At 46.5% G+C, this 19,622-nt stretch overlaps 1 protein-coding gene across 1 annotated transcript in view; it reads left to right on the top strand.

Moving 5' to 3' along the window:
• The first annotated feature begins 258 nt into the window (after positions 1-258).
• slc30a5 (solute carrier family 30 member 5) overlaps positions 259-19,622 on the top strand; it is a 65,074-nt gene continuing 45,710 nt past the window's right edge. The window contains exons 1-3 of the mRNA XM_072515969.1: positions 259-597; positions 13,520-13,642; positions 13,829-13,895. Of these exons, the coding sequence (XP_072372070.1) occupies positions 527-597; positions 13,520-13,642; positions 13,829-13,895 (261 nt within the window). The 5' untranslated portion in view covers positions 259-526. The remainder of the gene's footprint in view (positions 598-13,519; positions 13,643-13,828; positions 13,896-19,622) is intronic.

A 19,622-nucleotide genomic window follows, 5' to 3' on the forward strand; every position in this document is an offset into this window, starting at 1 on the left:
GCGTGGAGGCCTGGGTGGTGCCGGTCGGGAGGGGGCGGAATGCGTGGAGGCCGGGGTGGTGCCGGTCGGGAGGGGGCGGAATGCGGGGAGGCCGGGGTTGTGCCGGTCGGTAGGGGGCGGAAAGCGGGGAGGCCGGGGTTGTGCCGGTCGGTAGGGGGCGGAAAGCGGGGAGACCGGGGTTGTGCCGGTCGGTAGGGGGCGGAATGTGGGGAGGCCGGGGTTGTGCCGGTCGGTAGGGGGCGGAATGTGGGGAGGTCGGGAAGGTGTCGGCTGGCCGGTCGGAATTCCGGGAAGGTGCTGGACCCGGGTTGACGGGTTGCCTTTTGTTGCGGCCGCATCAAGCGTCCGCTGTGGGTGCGGGATCAGCTCCTCCACCGCTGGCTCCCTGGCAGGCTGAAGCGTGGTCCGCTCAAACACTCGAGCCGCAGGCTTCTGGCCTGTGACTGATGGCGAATCGTTCAGGCAGCGAGAAGCAGCTCAGCTGGTGAGGAGGCGGCAGCAGCAGGAAGTGCCCCCCCGGTGAAGGATGGAGGAGAAATACAGCAACAACATCATCTCCAGCGCCAGGCTGGGCCCTGTGGATGTGCCCAGCTCCAGGTAAAAGTGTCCTGGGACAGACAATAATCTGATTCAGAAAATTATGAAGGGTTTAGACCGAGTGAAGCCGAAAGACCAATTCTTCCTTAGCAAATAGGTCAATAACCGGGGTCACAGATTTACATTTGAAAGCAATTGTAGAATTAGAGAGAAGTTACGTAATTTGTTCACCCAGAGGGTGTTGGGGTCTGGGGGTCTCTGCCCCAAAAGCTGGTACAGGCAGAAAGTCCTACTGCATTAAAAAAAACACTTTGCTATTGGCTTTTGAACTGCCATTGCCTACAAGGCTACACCACAAGAGTTCAAAAGTGGCATTAGGTTGGACAGCTCATGGACACGATGGGCCAAATTGTCTTTGTGTTCCATTTGAACTTGCGGAATTTGGCAGAAAGACTCAGCGCTTGCAAAACCAATGGTGTCGCTGGTGCTTCAGTGTCTCTGGGTTAAGGGACGGTGGTGCAGGGTAGAAAACAGAACATGGAAAATGACAGCAAATGACCTATTGGTGTATTCAGCTTGCCTCACACAAAGGTGATATCTTCTGTACCACATTACATATGCACACTACATCAGCCATTGAAGCCATGTCATTGCATATGACATGCTGTAAAACCCAGGCTGATTAAGCAGAAAGACCTGAAAATTCCCCACTTGAGTGCTTCGCAAAACTAGTCTAGAAGACCAATCAGTCTCTGATTAATGTTATATGATCCTTTGCTGGATGTGTGTGCACGTGTTGTATGGTTATTGGATGAGAACAGGATGAGCGTCAACTCTGACTACCACTACAATTGTCTTAACTTGCTGACACTCACTGCCAAGACTTCACTTGAAGAATGAGACTTGAATATGGTATTGTAGGGTGTCAGAGCTGCACATCAGTGAGGCCTCAGTACCTTCAGAAGAGAGAAAGGAGGAAAAGGTGTGTAAACTAAAATAAGTAGAAGACATTCAAAGGTATAGTGTGGCACAGTTTGATCAGCATCTGAAGAAAATGACAAATTTCAAGCAAAGAAAAAATATATGGAAATAAGCAAAATATTGCAGTTGCTGGAATCTGAAACAGGAACAGGATTCTGGATAAACGCAGATCTGGCAGCATCTGTAGAGAGAGAAAACAGTTTGTTTCGAGTCTGTTCGGCTCTTCATAACTAAAGAAAGGGAGAGCATAACTGAGATTGCAATAAGGTGTAACAACCTTAAGAAAAAAAGACAGCCTGGAGGTGGGGGGGGGGGGGAGGGAATTTTATTTGCTACATGATACATGTATGGGATATTTATTTTTAAAAAGGGTTTAGGATGAAGGAGAGAGGTCGCAGTCTAAAGTTGTTGAACTCCGTGTTATGTCCTGATGGCTGTAATGTGAAGATGCTGCTCCTCCAGCTTGCGTTGGACTTCTCTGAAGAATTGCAGCAGTTCAAGGATGGGCGAGTGGATATAAGAACTAGGAACAGGAGTAGGCCATCTGGCCCCTCGAGCCTGCTCCGCCATTTGATCAGATCATGGCTGATCTTTGTGGACTCGGCTCCACTCTCCGGCCCGTACACCATATCCCCGAATCCCTTTATTCCTTAGAAAGGTATCTATCTTTTTCTTAAAAACGTTTAAAGAAGGAGCCTCAACTGCTTCACTGGACAAGGAATTCCAGAGATTCACAACCCTTTGGGGGGAAGAGGTTCCTCCTACACTCCGTCCTAAATCTACTTCCCCTTATTTTGAGGCTATGCCCCCTAGTTCTGCTTTCCCCGACCAGTGGAAACAACCTGCCCGCATCTATCCTATCTATTCCCTTCATAATTTTATATGTTTCAATAAGATCCCCCCGCATCCTTCTAAACTCCAATGAGTACAGTCCCAGTCTACTCAACCTCTCGTCACAATCTAATCCCCTCAACTCTGGGATCAACCTAGTGAATCTCCTCTGCACTCCCTCCAGTGCCAATCTGTCCTTTCTCAGGTAAGGAGACCAAAACTGAACACAATACTCCAGATGCGGCCTCACCAACACCCTATACAATTGCAGCATAACCTCCCTAGTCTTGAACTCCATCCCTCTAGCAACGAAAGACAAAACTCGATTAGCCTTCTTAATCACCTGTTGCACCTGCACACCAACTTTTTGCGACTCGTGCACCAGCACACCCAGGTCCCTCTGCACAGCAGCATGTTTTAACATCTTACCGTTTAAATAATAATCCATTCTGCTGTTATTCCTTCCAAAATGGATAGCCTCACACTTGGCAACATTGAATTCCATCTGCCAGACCCTAGCCCATTCACCTAACCTATCCAAATCCTTCTGCAGACTTCCGGTATCCTCTGCACTTTTTGCTTCACCACTCATCTTAGTGTCGTCTGCAAACTTTGGCACATTGCACTTGGTCCCCAACTCCAAATCGTCTATGTAAATTGTGAACAACTGCGGGCCCAACACTGATCCTTGAGGGACCCCACTAGTTACAGGTTGCCAACCAGAGAAACACCCATTTATCCCCACTCTCTGCTTTCTGTTAGTTAACCAATCCTCTACCCATGCTACCACTTTACCCTCAATGCCATGCATCTTTAGTTTATGCAGCAACCTTTTGTCTGGCACCTTGTCAAAAGCTTTCTGGAAATCCAGATATACCACATCCATTGGCTCCCCGTTATCTACTGCACTGGTAACGTCCTCAAATTCGACCAAATTAGTCAGACACGACCTACCCTTTGTGAACCCATGCTGCGTCTGCCCAATGGGACAATTTCCCTCCAGGTGCCCCGCTATTTCCTCAATGATAGATTCCAGCATTTTCCCTACAACCGAAGTTAAGCTTACCGGCCTATAATTACCCGCTTTCTGCCGACCTCCTTTTTTAAACAGTGGTGTCACGTTTGCTACTTTCCAATCCTCTGGGACCACCCCAGAGCCTAGTGAATTTTGATAAATTATCACTAGTGCGTTTACAATTTCCTTAGCCATCTCTTTTAACACTCTGGGATGCATCCCATCAGGGCCAGGAGACTTGTCTACCTTTAGCCCCATTAGCTTGCCCAATACTGCCTCCTTAGTGATTACAATCATCTCAAGGTCCTCGCCTATCATATCTTTATTTCCATCAGTCACTGGCATGTTATTTGTGTCCTCCACTGTGAAGACTGACCCAAAAAACCTGTTCAGCTCCTCAGCCATTTCCCCGTCTCCTATTATTAAATCTCCCTTCTCATCTTCCAAAGGACCAATATTTACCTTAGCCACTCTTTTTTGTCTTATATATTTGTAGAAGCTTTTACTATCTGCTTTTATGTTCTGAGCCAGTTTACTTTCATAGTCTACCTTACTCTTCTTTATAGCTTTTTTAGTAGCTTTCTGTTGTCCCCTAAAGACTTCCCAGTCCTCTAGTCTCCCACTAATTTTTGCCACTTTGTATGTTTTTTCCTTCAATTTGATACTCTCCCTCACCTCCTTAGATATCCACGGTCGATTTTTCCCCTTTCTACTGTCTTTCTTTTTTGTCGGTATGAACCTTTTCTGAACACTGTGAAAGATCGCTCGGAAGGTTCTCCACTGTTCCTCAACTGCTTCACCATGAAGTCTTTGCTCCCAGTCTACCTTAGCTAGTTCTTCTCTCATCCCATTGTAATCGCCTTTGTTTAAGCACAAATATGAGAGCAGGGTGCTGAGTTAAAGTGGCAAACAAGAGGAAAGTTGGGGGTTATGCTTGCGCATGAGTGGAGGGGTTCTGCAATTAGTCTCCACAATGTAAGGGAGAGTGCATGGGAGCAGTAAATGCAATAAATCAAATTGAACAAAGTTCTAGTGGTATGCTGCTTCACCTGAAAGGAGTGTTGGGGTCTTGAATAGCGAGGAGGGAGGAGCTAAAGGGGCAGGCATTATACCATCTGTAATTGCGTGGGAAGTGGATGGGGAGTTTGGTATGATGCAGGAATGGACCAGGGTGCCACGGATGGAGCAGTCCCTGCAGAATGCTCACAGTACGGGGTGAGGGAAGATTTGTTTTGTGATAGCATCATGTTGGAGTTGGTGGAAATGACTGAGACAGAGAAACCAGGAGAATGGGATGGAGTCCTTCCAGGAAGCAGGGTGTGAGGAGCAGTGGGAGTTGATGGGTTTGTAATGAATATTGGTGATCAATCTATCACCAGAAATGGAGACAAAGAGATATCAAGGAAGAAGATTTTTAGTTCAAATCATAACAAATTTTATTTGGAAATGTCAGACTGGGTGACATTTTCAAAGTAAAATTTGTTAGATTTGAACTGGAATTTTAGGTGCCCCCCCCCCCCCCCCCCTACCCCAATTGGCCAGGATGTTAGAGAATGACATTGCACCTGGTATTTCACTATTGGCCAGGTCGGTGTTGGCCTTCCCACCCATTCCTGGAACAAGTTGAGTATTTTACCAGGGAGAGGTACATAACATATATCCTGCCGGTCTGACAGCCTGGGTCCCTCCTGTTCAGGCAACCTGTACCCAACTGAAGACCCCCCAGTGGAAACGGCCACCCACGCTTGCATAGGACTGGCTGCAGTTCCAGCAGTGACCACCCGCTCTTAGAGGCACCACGTCCTGTTTCTGGGGGGTGGAAGCCATCAGATCAGACAACTAATTGACTGAGTCACGCAAAGTTACATCATTGCTGCCCTGGCCAGCAGAGGTGGGCTCGCCAACAATCTTCTAACTGGTGGGTGGTGCTACTGTCTCCAGGTTAAATCCCAGCCTACGCCTCTAGTTTAAGAAATTTAGCACAGGGAGGGACCATTTAGATCATTTTTCTAATGGCTAAAGCTCTTCACAAGCATAAGATAAAGTTAGTACCAATAATCTGTCCTCTTTTCATAGTCATATTTGCTCCTTTAAAGTCAGGAGTGTGATGACGGATGAATGTGGCACCAAGGAGCTCAACACCATCGAGGACAAAGCAGTCCACTTGAATGGCACCCCATCCATCAACTTAAACATTCACTCCCTCCAGCACCAATGCACAGTGGCAGCAGTGTATGCTATCTACAAGATGCACCACAGCAACTCACCAAGGCTCCTTTGACAGCAGCTTCCAAACTCAAGGCCTCTGCCATCTAGAAGGACATGGGCAGCAGATGCATAGAAGCACCACAGCCTACAATTTCCCCTCCAAGCCACACACCATCCTGACTTGGAACTATATCACCGTTCCTTTGAAATCCTGGAACTTCCTAACAGCACCATGGGTGTTCCAACAGCATGTGGACTGCAACAGTTAAAAGCAGGCAGCACACCACCACTTTCTTAAAGGCAATTCGGGTTGGGCAACTAATGTTAGCCTCACCGCACATCCCATGAAAGGAAAAAAAAATGGAACCATAGACTTTGTAGCGCAGAATCAATCACTTGTCAAGAACCGAGAGTTGACAAATCTGCTTAAGCGTATCGGAGTTTTGTTTTACCCCTTTCTAGAAATAACATCTTGCCGGTGTAAAAATTAAAGTGCCAACCACATATTATGTAGATGTTGCTGATGGCGGGTGTTATAACCTGCCTACTTACGATTGGCTGGGGACTAATGACTATCCCACAATCCTATGGGAGTATGAACTTCCCCAATGAGGGGGGCGGAGAAACACCTAGTATAAATAAGCTGGCCAGTTCAGGAACCAGCAGGAAGGAGAAAGTAGCAAGGGAAGTTACTGCTACTGTTGTGTATATATTGTGATAGTAAATAAACGTTATTACTTTGTATCCTTAAAACTCGTGCTGGATTCTTCGTGGCCCTTACAAAACTGGCGACGAAGGTAAAAGTGAATAGCTGTCTACACTGCTGAAGCCACCTCCCTGGATTTTTGTTGGATACAGGTTGGAAGGTGTTTTCTATTATACCATGCCTCTGTACGGACGTTTGGATGTTTTTGATGCTGCGCTGGAAAGCTGGAACCAGTACACACAACGGATGCGTTACTATTTCCGGGCAAACAATATCACTGAAAACGAGCGCCAGGTGGTCATATTGCTCACCGCCTGCGGGCCGCATACGTTTGGGGTGATTAGGAGCCTTACGTACCCAGCTGCGCCGGACACCAAAACGTTTGACGAACTTGTGAATATAGTGGGGCAACACTTTAACCCAACCCCGTCCACGATAGTCCAGCGTTACCGGTTTAATACCGCTGAGAGGACCCCTGGAGAATCCCTTGCCGATTTTTTTATCCAGGCTACGCGGGATTGCGGAATACTGTGACTACTGTGACTATGGTACATAGATAGTTTTTTGAAGAATAAAGGGATTATGGGTTATGGTGTTCGGGCTGGAAAGTGGAGCTGAGTCCACAAAAGATCAGCCATGATCTCATTGAATGGCGGAGCAGGCTCGAGGGGCCAGATGGCCTACTCCTGCTCCTAGTTCTTATGTTCTTGTCAGAAATGTTACGCGACCGTTTGGTTTGCGGTATTAACAATGCAGCAACCCAGAGAAAGTTGTTAGCGGAGCCAACATTGACTTTTCAACAGGCAATACAAATAGTCTTGTCCCGAGAGAGCGCAGAGCGAGGAGTACAGGAGCTACAGGGAATGGAAGTGCATGCCTTGGGGCGCAACCCTTTCCGCCCAAAAACATCCCCCCGCACTCCTGCGAGGCAATGACCGGACCGACGCCAGTGGCCATCGGACATTCCTCCCCGAAGGGAGCCTTCTCCAGAGCCAATGGATGAGGAGCCATGTCCGTGTCAGACTTGTAGGCGCCGACCCCGTCGCGGACGGCGGTCCTGGGGAATCCAGAGGCGCCGTCGTTCCGACCGAAACTGGGACCAGCCCAGGGGCCGTAACTGGGACCAGCCCAGAGGCCGTACCTTCCATGTGGATGAACCTGCGGCGACCACTCCTGAGGACGTGGAGACGGAGGATGACTGCCTGCAGCTGCATTGTGTGGCAGCTCCCCATGTGGCCCCCATTAAGGTGACAGTACGGGTCAATGGCCACCCGCTGGAGATGGAGTTGGATACTGGCGCAGCGGTCTCCGTGATCGCCCAGAGGACATTCGACCGCATCAAGCAGGGTATATAGACCCTTACATTAACTGACTCACAGGCCAGGTTGGCCACCTACACGGGGGAACCACTGGACATTGCAGGAACTACAATGACCCCTGTTGTCTATGGACGCCAGGAGGGGCGTTTCCCACTTATCGTAGTGCGTGGCCATGGGCCCAGCCTGTTGGGTCGGAACTGGTTGCGCCATTTGCGAGGTTGCAATGGCAGCACATCCTCCAAACAGTTTATGGAGGGTTGACTGAAGTGCTAGGACGATATCCAGAGGTATTCCAGCCTGGTTTGGGGAAAATAAAAGGGGCCGTAGCCCGTATCAAGTTGAACCAGGAGCCACGCCGCGCTATTTCCGGGCGCGCCCAGTGCCTTACGCTTTACTCGAGAAGGTAGAAGGGGAGCTCACTCGTTTGGAGAGTTTGGGTATTATCAGGCCCGTCCGTTTTGCTGACTGGGCAGCACCAATTGTACCAGTAATGAAGCCAGATGCCACAGTTCGCTTGTGTGGCGACTATAAACTTACAGTGAATACAGTTTCCCGACTCGACCGATACCCAATGCCTCGCATAGAGGATCTCTATGCGAAACTTGCAGGTGGACTCTCATTCACAAAATTAGATATGAGTCACGCCTACCTGCAGTTGGAGCTGGACCCTGCCTCCCGACCATATGTAACAATTAACACACACCGGGGCCTGTATGAATATACACGGTTGCCCTTTGGAGTATCCTCTGCCTGCGCAATTTTTCAACGTGTTATGGAGGGCATTTTGAGAGGTTTACCACGTGTGGCTGTCTACCTAGATGACGTGTTGATTACAGGGACGTCGGAGCAAGAGCATTTGGAAAATCTGGAGGCTGTCCTTGGACGCCTTTCGGAGGCTGGAGTCCGTTTACGTCACACAAAGTGCGTATTTCAGGCAAAAGAAGTAGTCTACCTAGGTTATCGGGTGGGCCGCGAGGGTCTGCACCCCGTCGCAGAGAAGGTGCGTGCAATTCAACATGCCCCCACCCCGACTGACACTTCGCATCTTCGTTCTTTTCTCGGTCTCGTAAACTATTACGGGAAGTTCCTCCCCAATCTGGCAACTACGCTGGCCCCCTTGCACCTGCTGCTAAAGAAAAATCACACCTGGGTTTGGGGTCAGCCGCAAGAAACCGCTTTCCGGCGGGTAAAGCAAAAATTGTCGTTGTCTGGGTTACTAACCCTCTATGATCCGGGAAAGCCTTTGCTCGTCACATGTGATGCATCCCCGTATGGTATTGGGGCTGTCCTGTCCCACAAGATGGAGAACGGGGCCGAGCGACCGATAGCTTTCGCCTCCCGCACATTGACTGCAGCAGAGAAAAAGTACGCGCAGATCGAGAAGGAGGGCCTGGCAGTGGTTTTCGCGGTGAAACGCTTCCACCAGTACGTGTATGGCCGCCATTTCACTATCGTGACTGATCATAAGCCCCTGCTGGGACTCTTCAGAGAGGATAAGCCAATACCGCCCATTGCTTCTGCACGGATCCAGCGCTGGGCTTTGTTGCTTGCTGCATATGAGTATTCTCTGGAGCACAAACCAGGTACGCAGATAGCAAATGCCGACGCACTGAGCCGATTGCCTTTATCGACCTGCCCCATGTCGACCCCCACGACCAGTGAGGTGTTTGCAACCCTAAATTTTATGGACACCTTGCCTGTCACGGCATCACAGATCCATGAGTGGACCCAGACGGAGCCAGTCTTGTCAAAGGTTCGGCACATAGTCCTGTATGGTGGGCAGCATAGACAGCTCCCAGGCAAGTTGCGGGCATTTTCCTCCAAGCTGTCAGAGTTCAGCGTGGAAGACGGCATCCTCTTGTGGGGGACGCGTGTGATTGTCCCGGAAAAAGGCCAGGAGCTGATTTTATCAGACTTGCACAATGGGCATCCGGGCGTGACCAAGATGAAAATGTTGGCCCGGAGTTATGTCTGGTGGCCAGGCCTCGACACCGACATTGAGAAGGTGGCCCAAAAGTGCTCCATTTGCCAGGAGCATCAGAAGCTTCCACCGGCCGCGCCCCTACATCACTGGGAATGGCCAGGGCGGCCTTGGGCACGCTTACATGCAGATTTCGCAGGCCCTTTTCAGGGATCCATGTTCCTTCTACTAATTGACGCCCAGTCCAACTGGCTGGAGGTGCATAAGATGCAGGGGACAACGTCCTGCGCAACAATTGAAAAGATGCGTTTATCATTTAGTACGCATGGCCTCCCCGAGGTGCTGGTCACGGATAATGGCACTCCATTCACGAGTGAGGAGTTTGCTAGGTTTACAAAGATGAACGGCATCCGCCATATCCGCACTGCCCCTTACCACCCGGCTTCAAATGGGTTGGCAGAGCGTGCAGTGCAAACATTCAAAAGAGGCCTAAAGAAGCAGTCTTCCGGATCAATGGACACGAGACTGGCTCGCTTTTTGTTTACGTACAGGACCAACCCCCATGCAGTGACTGGGGTAGCTCCCGCAGAACTCCTAATGGGCCGAAGACTTCGCACCCGCCTTAGTATGGTCTTCCCGGACATTGGCGCAAAAGTACGCCGCACACAAGAACGGCAGGGACAGGGATTGTCTCGGCATCGTCCTATTCGGCAGTTTGCGCCCGGTGACCCAGTATTCGTGCGGAATTTTGCTGGTGGTGCCCAATGGGTTCCTGGTGTAATCTTTCGCCAAACGGACCCTGTATCTTACCAAGTGCAAGCCCAGGGTCGTCTCCAGCGAAAACATGTAGACCACGTCCGGTCCAGAAGATCATCCCCTCAAAAGATTCCCTGCCCCCGGAGCTCATTTCAACAGCCGCAAAGACCAGAGACAAGGGAAGGTAGTCCTCAAAATCTTCCACTGGTGCCTTACTTGAAGCCTGCGCAGGTCGTTACGGGACCAAATGGAGATAGAGACGCTGACATGACGGAGGCAGCAGACTCTGACTCCGAGATGGAGACACAGGATGAATCAGAGGGGGAATCCTCGGGTCCACAGGCCGTGGATGTACAACCGCGCCGTTCATCACGGAAGCGCCGGTCTCCGTCTCGTTACACGCCGCCTGATCCAGCGCCGCGTGCAAATGGCGTCTGGCCTGCGGCCGAACTAGTTCGCCGCCTTCCTTCGCCAGGGTCTTCGGTGGATTCCTTGGACTTTGGGGAGGAGGGATGGTATAACCTGCCTACTTACGATTGGCTGGGGACTAATGACTATCCCACAATCCTATGGGAGTATGAACTTCCCCAATGAGGGGGCAGGAGAAACTCCTAGTATAAATAAGCTGGCCAGTTCAGGAACCAGCAGGAAGGAGAAGGTAGCAAGGGAAGTTACTGCTACTGTTGTGTATATATTGTTATAGTAAATAAACGTTATTATTTTGTATCCTTAAAACTCGTGCTGGATTCTTCGTGGCCCTTACAAAAGCGGGGACCTTTTTTTTTGACAGTGATGTCAGTTTTCTACTCCCAACGGTTATCCAAAATATCCAACCTGCAATCTGGAGACTGACTCTGGAATGAAGTAAATTCAAATCAAAAAGCAGCACGGATTAAAGTTAAAATGTAACAAATTAGGAACATGTAACACATGTAGGCCATTCAACCACTTGAGCTTCTTTGGCCATTCTGTTCAATCATGACTAATCTGTATCACAATTCTATTTCCTCCCCTTTTTTGCTCCACATTGCATGACATTCTTGATTAACAAATCTGTCTTAAATTTCAATGGTCATAGAACCTGCCTCTTTTTGGAGGACAAGTTTCAGATTACCACTATCGTTTGTCTGAAAAAATACATTTCTGATTTCACTCTTTGGATTCCCCCACCAGAGGCTCCTTAACCACTTTAAAGAAATTGATTACCTCTCAATCTTCTAAAACTCCAGTGAATGCAAAACCAAGTTGTGCATCCTAGCTGATTTACTCCTTTAAACCCCTCATCATTCCTATGAATCTACATTCTGTACCCAAGAATAATATTCTTCCTGAGATGGAACCCAAAACTGACCACATTACACAGGTAGAGTCTGAGCAAGGTCATGTGCAACAGCAGCATTGCTCCCCACTTTTACAACCAATCTAAGATTAAAGACAACATTTTATTAACCTTCTGTGCCTTGGTTCCTTCACAGCTCATAGTCTGTCATAATTAGAAAATATTGTTTTATTTTTCTTGGATCCAAATCCTCACCCTTTTCCGCATGAATTGTCTCTGCCTCACTTCTGCCCACTCATTTAATCCATATGTTTTTTATTTCCTTCCCCAATCTGTGCAGCTTATTGACTTCCAAGCTATTAGCTACAAATTTGGGTGTGCAACTTTATTCCTTCATTCAAGACTAGCAGAGACTCAGAATATTTGTGATGAAATTAGTATCGTTATTGCAACAGTACTTTAAATCCCCATCGCATGTCCAAAGTAAAATAGATTTCCATCTAGTTTAAACAGTGCTGTTCAAAAACGATAACTTTACCAACTTGACATGAATTGGCTGGTCAATGCTGTATGTTTCACATCAATATGCTTCCTTACGAAGGCAATTCCTAGGGGTGCACATCTCCAAAAATCTGTCCTGGTCCACCCACGTCGACGCTACCACCAAGAAAGCACAACAGCACCTATATGTCCTCAGGAAACTAAGGAAATTCGGCATGTCCACATTAAACCTCACCAACTTTTACAGATGCACCATAGAAAGCATCCTATCACAGCCTGGTACGGCAACTGCTCGGCCCAGGACCGCAAGATACTTCAGAGAGTCGTGAACACCGCCCAGTCCATCACACGAACCTGCCTCCCATTCATTGACTCCATCTACACCTCCCGCTGCCTGGGGAAAGCGGGCAGCATAATCAAAGATCCCTCCCACCCGGCTTACTCTTCCAACTTCTTCCATCTGGCAGGAGATACAGAAGTCTGAGAACACGCACGAACAGGCTCAAAACAGCTTCTTCCCCACTGTCACCAGACTCCTAAATGACCCTCTTAAGGACTGACTTCATTAACAGTATACCCTGTATGCTTCATCCGATGCCAGTGCTTATGTACTTACATTGTATATCTTGTGTTGCCCTATTTTGTATCTTCTTTCATTCCCTTTTCTTCCCATGTACTTAATGATCTGTTGAGCTGCTCGCAGAAAAATACTTTTCACTACCTCGGTACACGTGACAATAAATAACTCCAATCCAATATGGACAGAATGCTTTTGAACTCTGGGCTTTTGACAGGCATTTAATTATATTCTACTGCAGGTTATTGGCTTACACCGTTGTTCCCTATTTGACCTTCCTAATTCTATGGGAGTTGTCAAGAAAGGAGGAAGCCATGTACAATTGTAAAGGCTTTTTCACAGGGTTGGAATGGGAGGGAATTGTCATGAAAAAAAGGTATGTGCTTGTACAGCATCACGGGCAAAGACTGCAGGTACCTAAACAACCAACAGAATTCATGGCAAAAAGAACCCAAGGGGTGCTGAGAATATCTTTTATGCAGCATGTTGTTGCGATCAGGGGTGCACTGTCCGAAAGGATTTTGGCAGCAGATTGAATAATAACTTCCGAAAGGGAGCTGTTTAAATATTTGAAAGTTTTGCAGGGAAAGAGGCAAGGGAGTGGGTCTTATCTCTTTCAAAAAGCAGATGTAATGGGCTGAAGGGCCACCTTCAGTTACATTCTATGACTTTAAATAGAATTGTGTATGGGAAATTTTGAAAGAGAAAACAACTTTTGAATAAGGTGGTGCAACATTTTTCAAAACGTCATTTCTTAATGCAGATGCTGTCTATAAGCTGAGCCAGTAACAGTTCAGAAATTATGAGCATCGTTATGATTTGCCATTTGTCATTTTTAATTCAAGGGCACATAATAAATACTGATCTATTTTGACCTTTTTGCTGCAGGTTAACTCGGTATATCACATTGCTATGCCTGGCTAAGTTCCTTAAGGTTATTGGAATTTTTGAATCATATGACGTCCTTAAAGCTGTCCATATTGTCCAGTTTGTCTTCATTATCCAACTGGGGTAAGTTTGAATGATTTCCAGATCAAAAACTCACCCTATCAATGCTGCAGATTATTTTTAAGACCTAACAATTGGTTGAACATGTGGAATTCTTTAGCATTGCAGTTGCTTAAAAATATATTAATCTCTTGGTCATAACATTACTATAGAAGTGCACAAAGACTAATCTGTTTTCTCTGTTGTCAGATCTGCAATATTCTTGGTTTTATTTCAAAAGCCATTTTCGTCGGGGAAACCAATATCAAGACGGCTGGTAAGTTGAATTACGTTTCAAGAAGATAACTGCAGCTATCCTTAACCACAACTTGACTTCGGCTTATCTGGATTTATGTCTAGCAGTTGGCCAAATAAATTTCATTTGGTTAGCAATTTTGTGAATGTGGTATTTGGCACTGTGAATTAGGACACTGCCCTTGTATTGTGGATGAGCCATTGTTTTAAATGTTGTCCACTAATGGAATGAGTATCTGCTGCTCCTAAGGCTTTTAGTAGTATATGAAATAGAAACCATCATAGGTCATTTAGCTCCTCGAACCTGTTTTGCTCAGTTAACTTATACGCATTAGTAAATGAACAGCACAATTTCATATGCAATTTGGTATTAATCTCATTCAGAGAAGATGGAGGAACAGCTGGGAGAAATCACAATGCTGTACAAAATTGCCAGTGGTGTTGTTTTAAAACTGACAGTACGCACATCACATTGGTTATATGTGACTTGTTCATCTCTGTTTATTAACAAAGTACTCTTCTGTATTGTAGCTTGTTGGCGAATATATTAGACAAAGAATGAGGTCATGGTCCATATGCCGTGAAGAATGCTCATATTCCCATGAACAGCCCAATCACTATCACAAGCCTGTAGGTGAAGGGATGCAAGTTACTCATTTAAATTTGCTGTGGGTTTGGATAAACAGCTTGTCAGTTTGTTTTTCCTTTACTTTCATCCTAGTGTGCTTCAATGTATAAGAGGACATTGTTGCCGAAAATTGACTGATGCAGATGTGTTAATCAGTAAGCACCTCTCAGTTGTCACAGAAACATTGCAGTGACCGATTTAATAGGAGAATGAATACTTTAAATGGTTCTACACCTCCGATTCTTCATAGAGAATAATCTCCCAAAAACGTTTGCTTCGGATTTATTTTGGATATCATGAACTTTGACGTCTCATCAAATAATTCCATTATTGACTTTGGAAAACGAAAAATGATGGGTTTTACCTTGGAAGTAGCTTCACTTTATATTTTGTTATAAAAACAGCCAATCCAATCTTGCTTGCATAATACCTGTTAATAAATATTTATAACGAGGAAATTCTTTTGATTTTTTTTTTTTTCCTCCTTATTCCAGGAGAGTCCCAACCCTTGTCATTTTAACAGAAGCTCATTTATGTAGTGTGCAATGTGTTATTTGGCTTGTTAACCTGCCAATCTTGAAGTTCGAGTTGCAGTACACCACATTTGAATCTCCAGAAACATCCTATCATTTGTAGATTTCACCACATAGTTTCTATTTATTTAAGATAACATTTTCTTAAATTTTTTTTGGAAGTGCTGTCTTTGTTTAATTAATCTCTGTAGCAATGTTGTAAATGCCAATGCTTGTCAGTCCTGCCTATAATTTTTAAATACTGAATATTTCCCGTTTCCAGTTTGAATTTTCAGCAAGGCAGAATAACATTAGTGCTGTCCTTCTGCAGTTGAACTGCAAAATCAGTCATTTTTGGCCCAACACAAGTCACTTTTTAATGTATCCTGTTACAAGAGCAACTGAGCTAGCTCTACTTCCCACCTTTTCTTTGTAGCACTCCAATTTTTTTCTCACCCCACCCCCTGAATATAAAGCCCATGATCCCTTTAGTTTTTTCAATTGCTTTCTTAACCTGCCCTCCCAGCATCAATGGTTTGAGCACATATTCCCCCAAGGTCTCCCTGTTCCTGCATCCTCATTGAAATTGTATTTTGTATTCTGTATGTCTCTCCCATTCTTCCTACCTATGTATTATTTCTCATTTCTCTGTTAAATTTCTTCTGTTGCATGTCTGATCATTCCACAACCTTGTCATGAGAGTATGATGAAGCAGAAAGAAGGTACATGTGACAGACGTCAGCTTGATAATACAAATGAGAACCAGGCTGGCTAGAAAAAATTCAGAGTGGTAGTGAAAAAAGAAATGAGAGGCAAAGAGATAGTATGAGAAGATACAGGCAGCTAACATAAAGGGGAACCCAAAAGTCACTTTTAAAAATTAATTTAAGGAATGTGGACTTCACTGGCTAGGCCAACATTTATTGCCCATCCCTAATTGTCCTTGAGAAGTGGTGGTCAGCTGTCTTTTGAACTGCTGCAGACCATGTGGTGTCGGTACACCCGCAGTGCTTTTAGGGAAGGAGTTCCAGGATTTTGACCCAGCGACAGTGAAGAAATGTCAAGATATTTTCAAAGTCAGGATGGGACTTGGAGGGGAACATCTAGGTGTTGGTGTTCTGATGTATCTGCTACCTTTGTCCTTCTGGATGGCAATATTCGTGGGTTTGGAAGGTGATGTCTAAGGAGCCTTGGTGAGTTCCTGAAGTGCATCGTAGATGATACATAACTGCAACTATGTGTGGCGATGTGTTACTGGAGAGAATTCTTCGAGACAGGATCTGCTCCCATTTGGAAGCAAATGGACGTATTAGTGAGAGGCAGCATGGTTTTGTGAAGGGGAGGTCGTGTCTCACTAACTTGATAGAGTTTTTCGAGGAGGTCACAAAGATGATTGATGCAGGTAGGGCAGTGGATGTTGTCTGTGTGGACTTCAGTAAGGCCTTTGACAAGGTCCCTCATGGTAGACTAGTACAAAAGGTGAAGTCACACGGGATCAGGGGTGAGCAGGAAAGGTGGATACAGAACTGGCTAGGTCATAGAAGGCAGAGAGTAGCAATGGAAGGATGCTTTTCTAATTGGAGGGCTGTGACTAGTGGTGTTCCGCAGGGATCAGTGCTGGGACCTTTGCTGTTTGTAGTATATATAAATGATTTGGAGGAAAATGTAACTGGTCTGATTAGTAAGTTTGCAGACGGCACAAAGCTGGGTGGAATTGCGGATAGCGATGAGGACTGTCAGAAGATACAGGATGATTTGGATTGTTTGGAGACTTGGGCGGAGAGATGGCAGATGGAGTTTAATCCGGACAAATGTGAGATAATGCATTTTGGAAGGCCTAATGCAGGTAGGGAATATACCGTGAATGGTAGAACCCTCAAGAGTATTGAAAGTCCGAGCGATATAGGTGTACAGGTCCACACGTCACTGAATGGGGCAACACAGGTGGAGAAGGTAGTCAAGAAGGCATACGGCATGCTTGCCGTCATTGGCCGGGGCATTGAGTATAAGAATTGGCAAGTCATGTTGCAGCTGTATAGAACCTTATTTAGGCTACACGTGGAGTATAGTGTTCAATTCTGGTCGCCACACTACCAGAAGAATGTGGAGGCTTTAGAGAGGGTGCAGAAGAGATTTATCAGAATGTTGCCTGGTATGGAGGGCATTAGCTATGATGAGAGGTTGAATAAACTCTGTTTAGTCTCACTGGAACGACGGAGGTTGAGGGGCGACCTGATAAAGGTCTACAAAATTATGAGGGGCATAGACAGAGTGGATAGTCAGAGGCTATTCCCCAGGGTAGAGGGGTCAATTACTAGGGGGCATAGGTTTAAGGTGCGAGGGGCGAGGTTTAGAGTAGATGTACGAGGCAAGTTTTCTTACACAGAGGGTAGTGGGGGCCTGGAACTCGCTACCGGAGGAGGTGGTGGAAGCAGGGACGATAGTGACATTTAAGGGGCATCTTGACAAATACATGAATAGGATGGGAATAGAGGGATACGGACCCAGGAAGTGTAGAAGATTGTAGTTTAGTCGGGCAGCATGGTCGGCACGGGCTTGGGGGCCGAAGGGCCTGTTCCTGTGCTGTACTTTTCTTTGTTCTTGTTCTTTGATGGTGGAGGAGTTTATGGAAAGGATGCCAATGAAGAGTTCTGCTTTGTGCTGGATAGTTTCAAGCTTCCTCAGTGTTGTTGGAGTTGCACTCTTCCATGCAAAGAAAGAGTATTCCATCACACTTCTGACTTGCTTCTTGTAGATGTTGGATAGACTTTGGGGAGTCAGGAGGTGAGTTGCTTGCTGCAGGATTCCTAGTCTCTGATCTGCTCTTGTAGCCACATTATTTTTTTTTAAATGTATCTTATTACAAATGTATCAAAATAGGTTACAGCAAATAAATACCCCGGGAAACATACTTCCCAACAATCAACTATACAGTCTGTACAGATTGTTCCCCTTTTTCACCCTCCCCCACCCCCCCTGCAACGAACGGCTCATCAAACATGGTCACAAACATCCCCTACCTTTTCTCAATGCCACATTATTTATATGGCTAGTCCAGTTCAGTTTCTGGTCAGTGGTAACTCTCAAGATATTGATGGCAATGTCACTGAATGTCAAGGGGTGATTGTTAGATTCTCCCTTGTTGGAGATGGTCATTGCCAGGCACTGCTGTTGCGCAAATACTACTTGCCACTTGTCAGCCCAAACTTTGATATTGTCCCGCTCTTTGTTGCTTTTGCACATGGACTGCTTCAGTATTTGAATCATCTTGAATGGTGCTGAACATCCCCACTCTGACCATATGATGGCAGGAAGGTTATTGATGAAGCAGCTGAAGATGGTTGGGCACAGGAGACTATGCTGAGGAACTCCTGCACTGATGTCCTGAAGCTGAGGTGACCGACCTCCAATAACCACAGCCATCTTCCTTTGTGCTTGGTATGAGTCCAACCAATGGAGAGTTTGCCCCGATTCCCATTAACTCCAGCTTTGCTAGGGCTCCTTGAGTACACATAAGCTGGTCATTGACTTCATGAAGCAAATTACACACGTCTGTCTGCATCAACAGGGCCGAGGTGGCGATGGTTAGCAGTTTCTAATTCCTAGGGGCACGCTTCACCAAAAATCTGTCCTGGTCCACCCATGTTGACGCTACCACCAAGAAAGCGCAACAGCGCCTATACTTCCTCAGGAAACTAAGGAAATTCGGCATGTCCACATTAACTCTTACCAACTTTTACAGATGCACCATAGAAAGCATCCTATCTGGCTGCATCACAGCCTGGTATGGCAACTGCTCAGCCAAGGACTGCAAGAAACTTCAGAGAGTCGTGAGCACAGCCCAGTCCATCACACAAACCTGCCTCCCATCCATTGACTCCATCTACACCTCCGCTGCCTGGGGAAACCGGGCAGCATAATCAAAGACCCATCCCACCCAGCTTACTCACACTTCCAACTTCTTCCATCGGGCAGGAGATACAGAAGTCTGAGAACACGCACAAACAGACTCAAAAACAGCTTCTTCCCCACTGTTACCAGACTCTTAAATGACCCTCTTATGGACTGACCTCATTAACACTACACCTCTGTATGCTTCATCCGATACCGGTGCTTATGTATGTAGTTATATTGTGTACCTTGTGTTCCCTATTATGTATTTTCTTTTATTTCCTTTTCTTTTCATGTGCTTAATGATCTGTTGAGCTGCTCGCAGAAAATTACTTTTCACTGTACCTCGGTACACGTGACAATAAAGAAATCCATCCAATCCACACTCGGTCAAATGCGGCCTTGATGTCAAGGGCAGTCACTCTCACCTCCTCTCCTGGAGTTCAGCTCTTTTGTCCATGTTTGAACCAAGGCTGTAATGAGGTCAAGAGCCGAGTGACCCAGAGAAACTTATTGCTAAGTAAGTGCTGCTTGATAGCACTGTTGATGACCTTTTCCATCATTGTCCGTGTGGAGTTTGCACATTCTTCACGTGCTTGCGTGGGTTTCACCCCCACAACCCAAAGATGTGCGGGTTAGGTGGATTGGCCATGATAAATTGCCCATAGTGTCCAAAATTGCCGTTAGTGTTGGGTGGGGTTACTGGGTTATGGGGATA

This window comes from Scyliorhinus torazame, chromosome 9 (assembly GCF_047496885.1).
Source record: "Scyliorhinus torazame isolate Kashiwa2021f chromosome 9, sScyTor2.1, whole genome shotgun sequence".
Classification (NCBI taxonomy): Eukaryota; Metazoa; Chordata; class Chondrichthyes; order Carcharhiniformes; family Scyliorhinidae; genus Scyliorhinus; species Scyliorhinus torazame.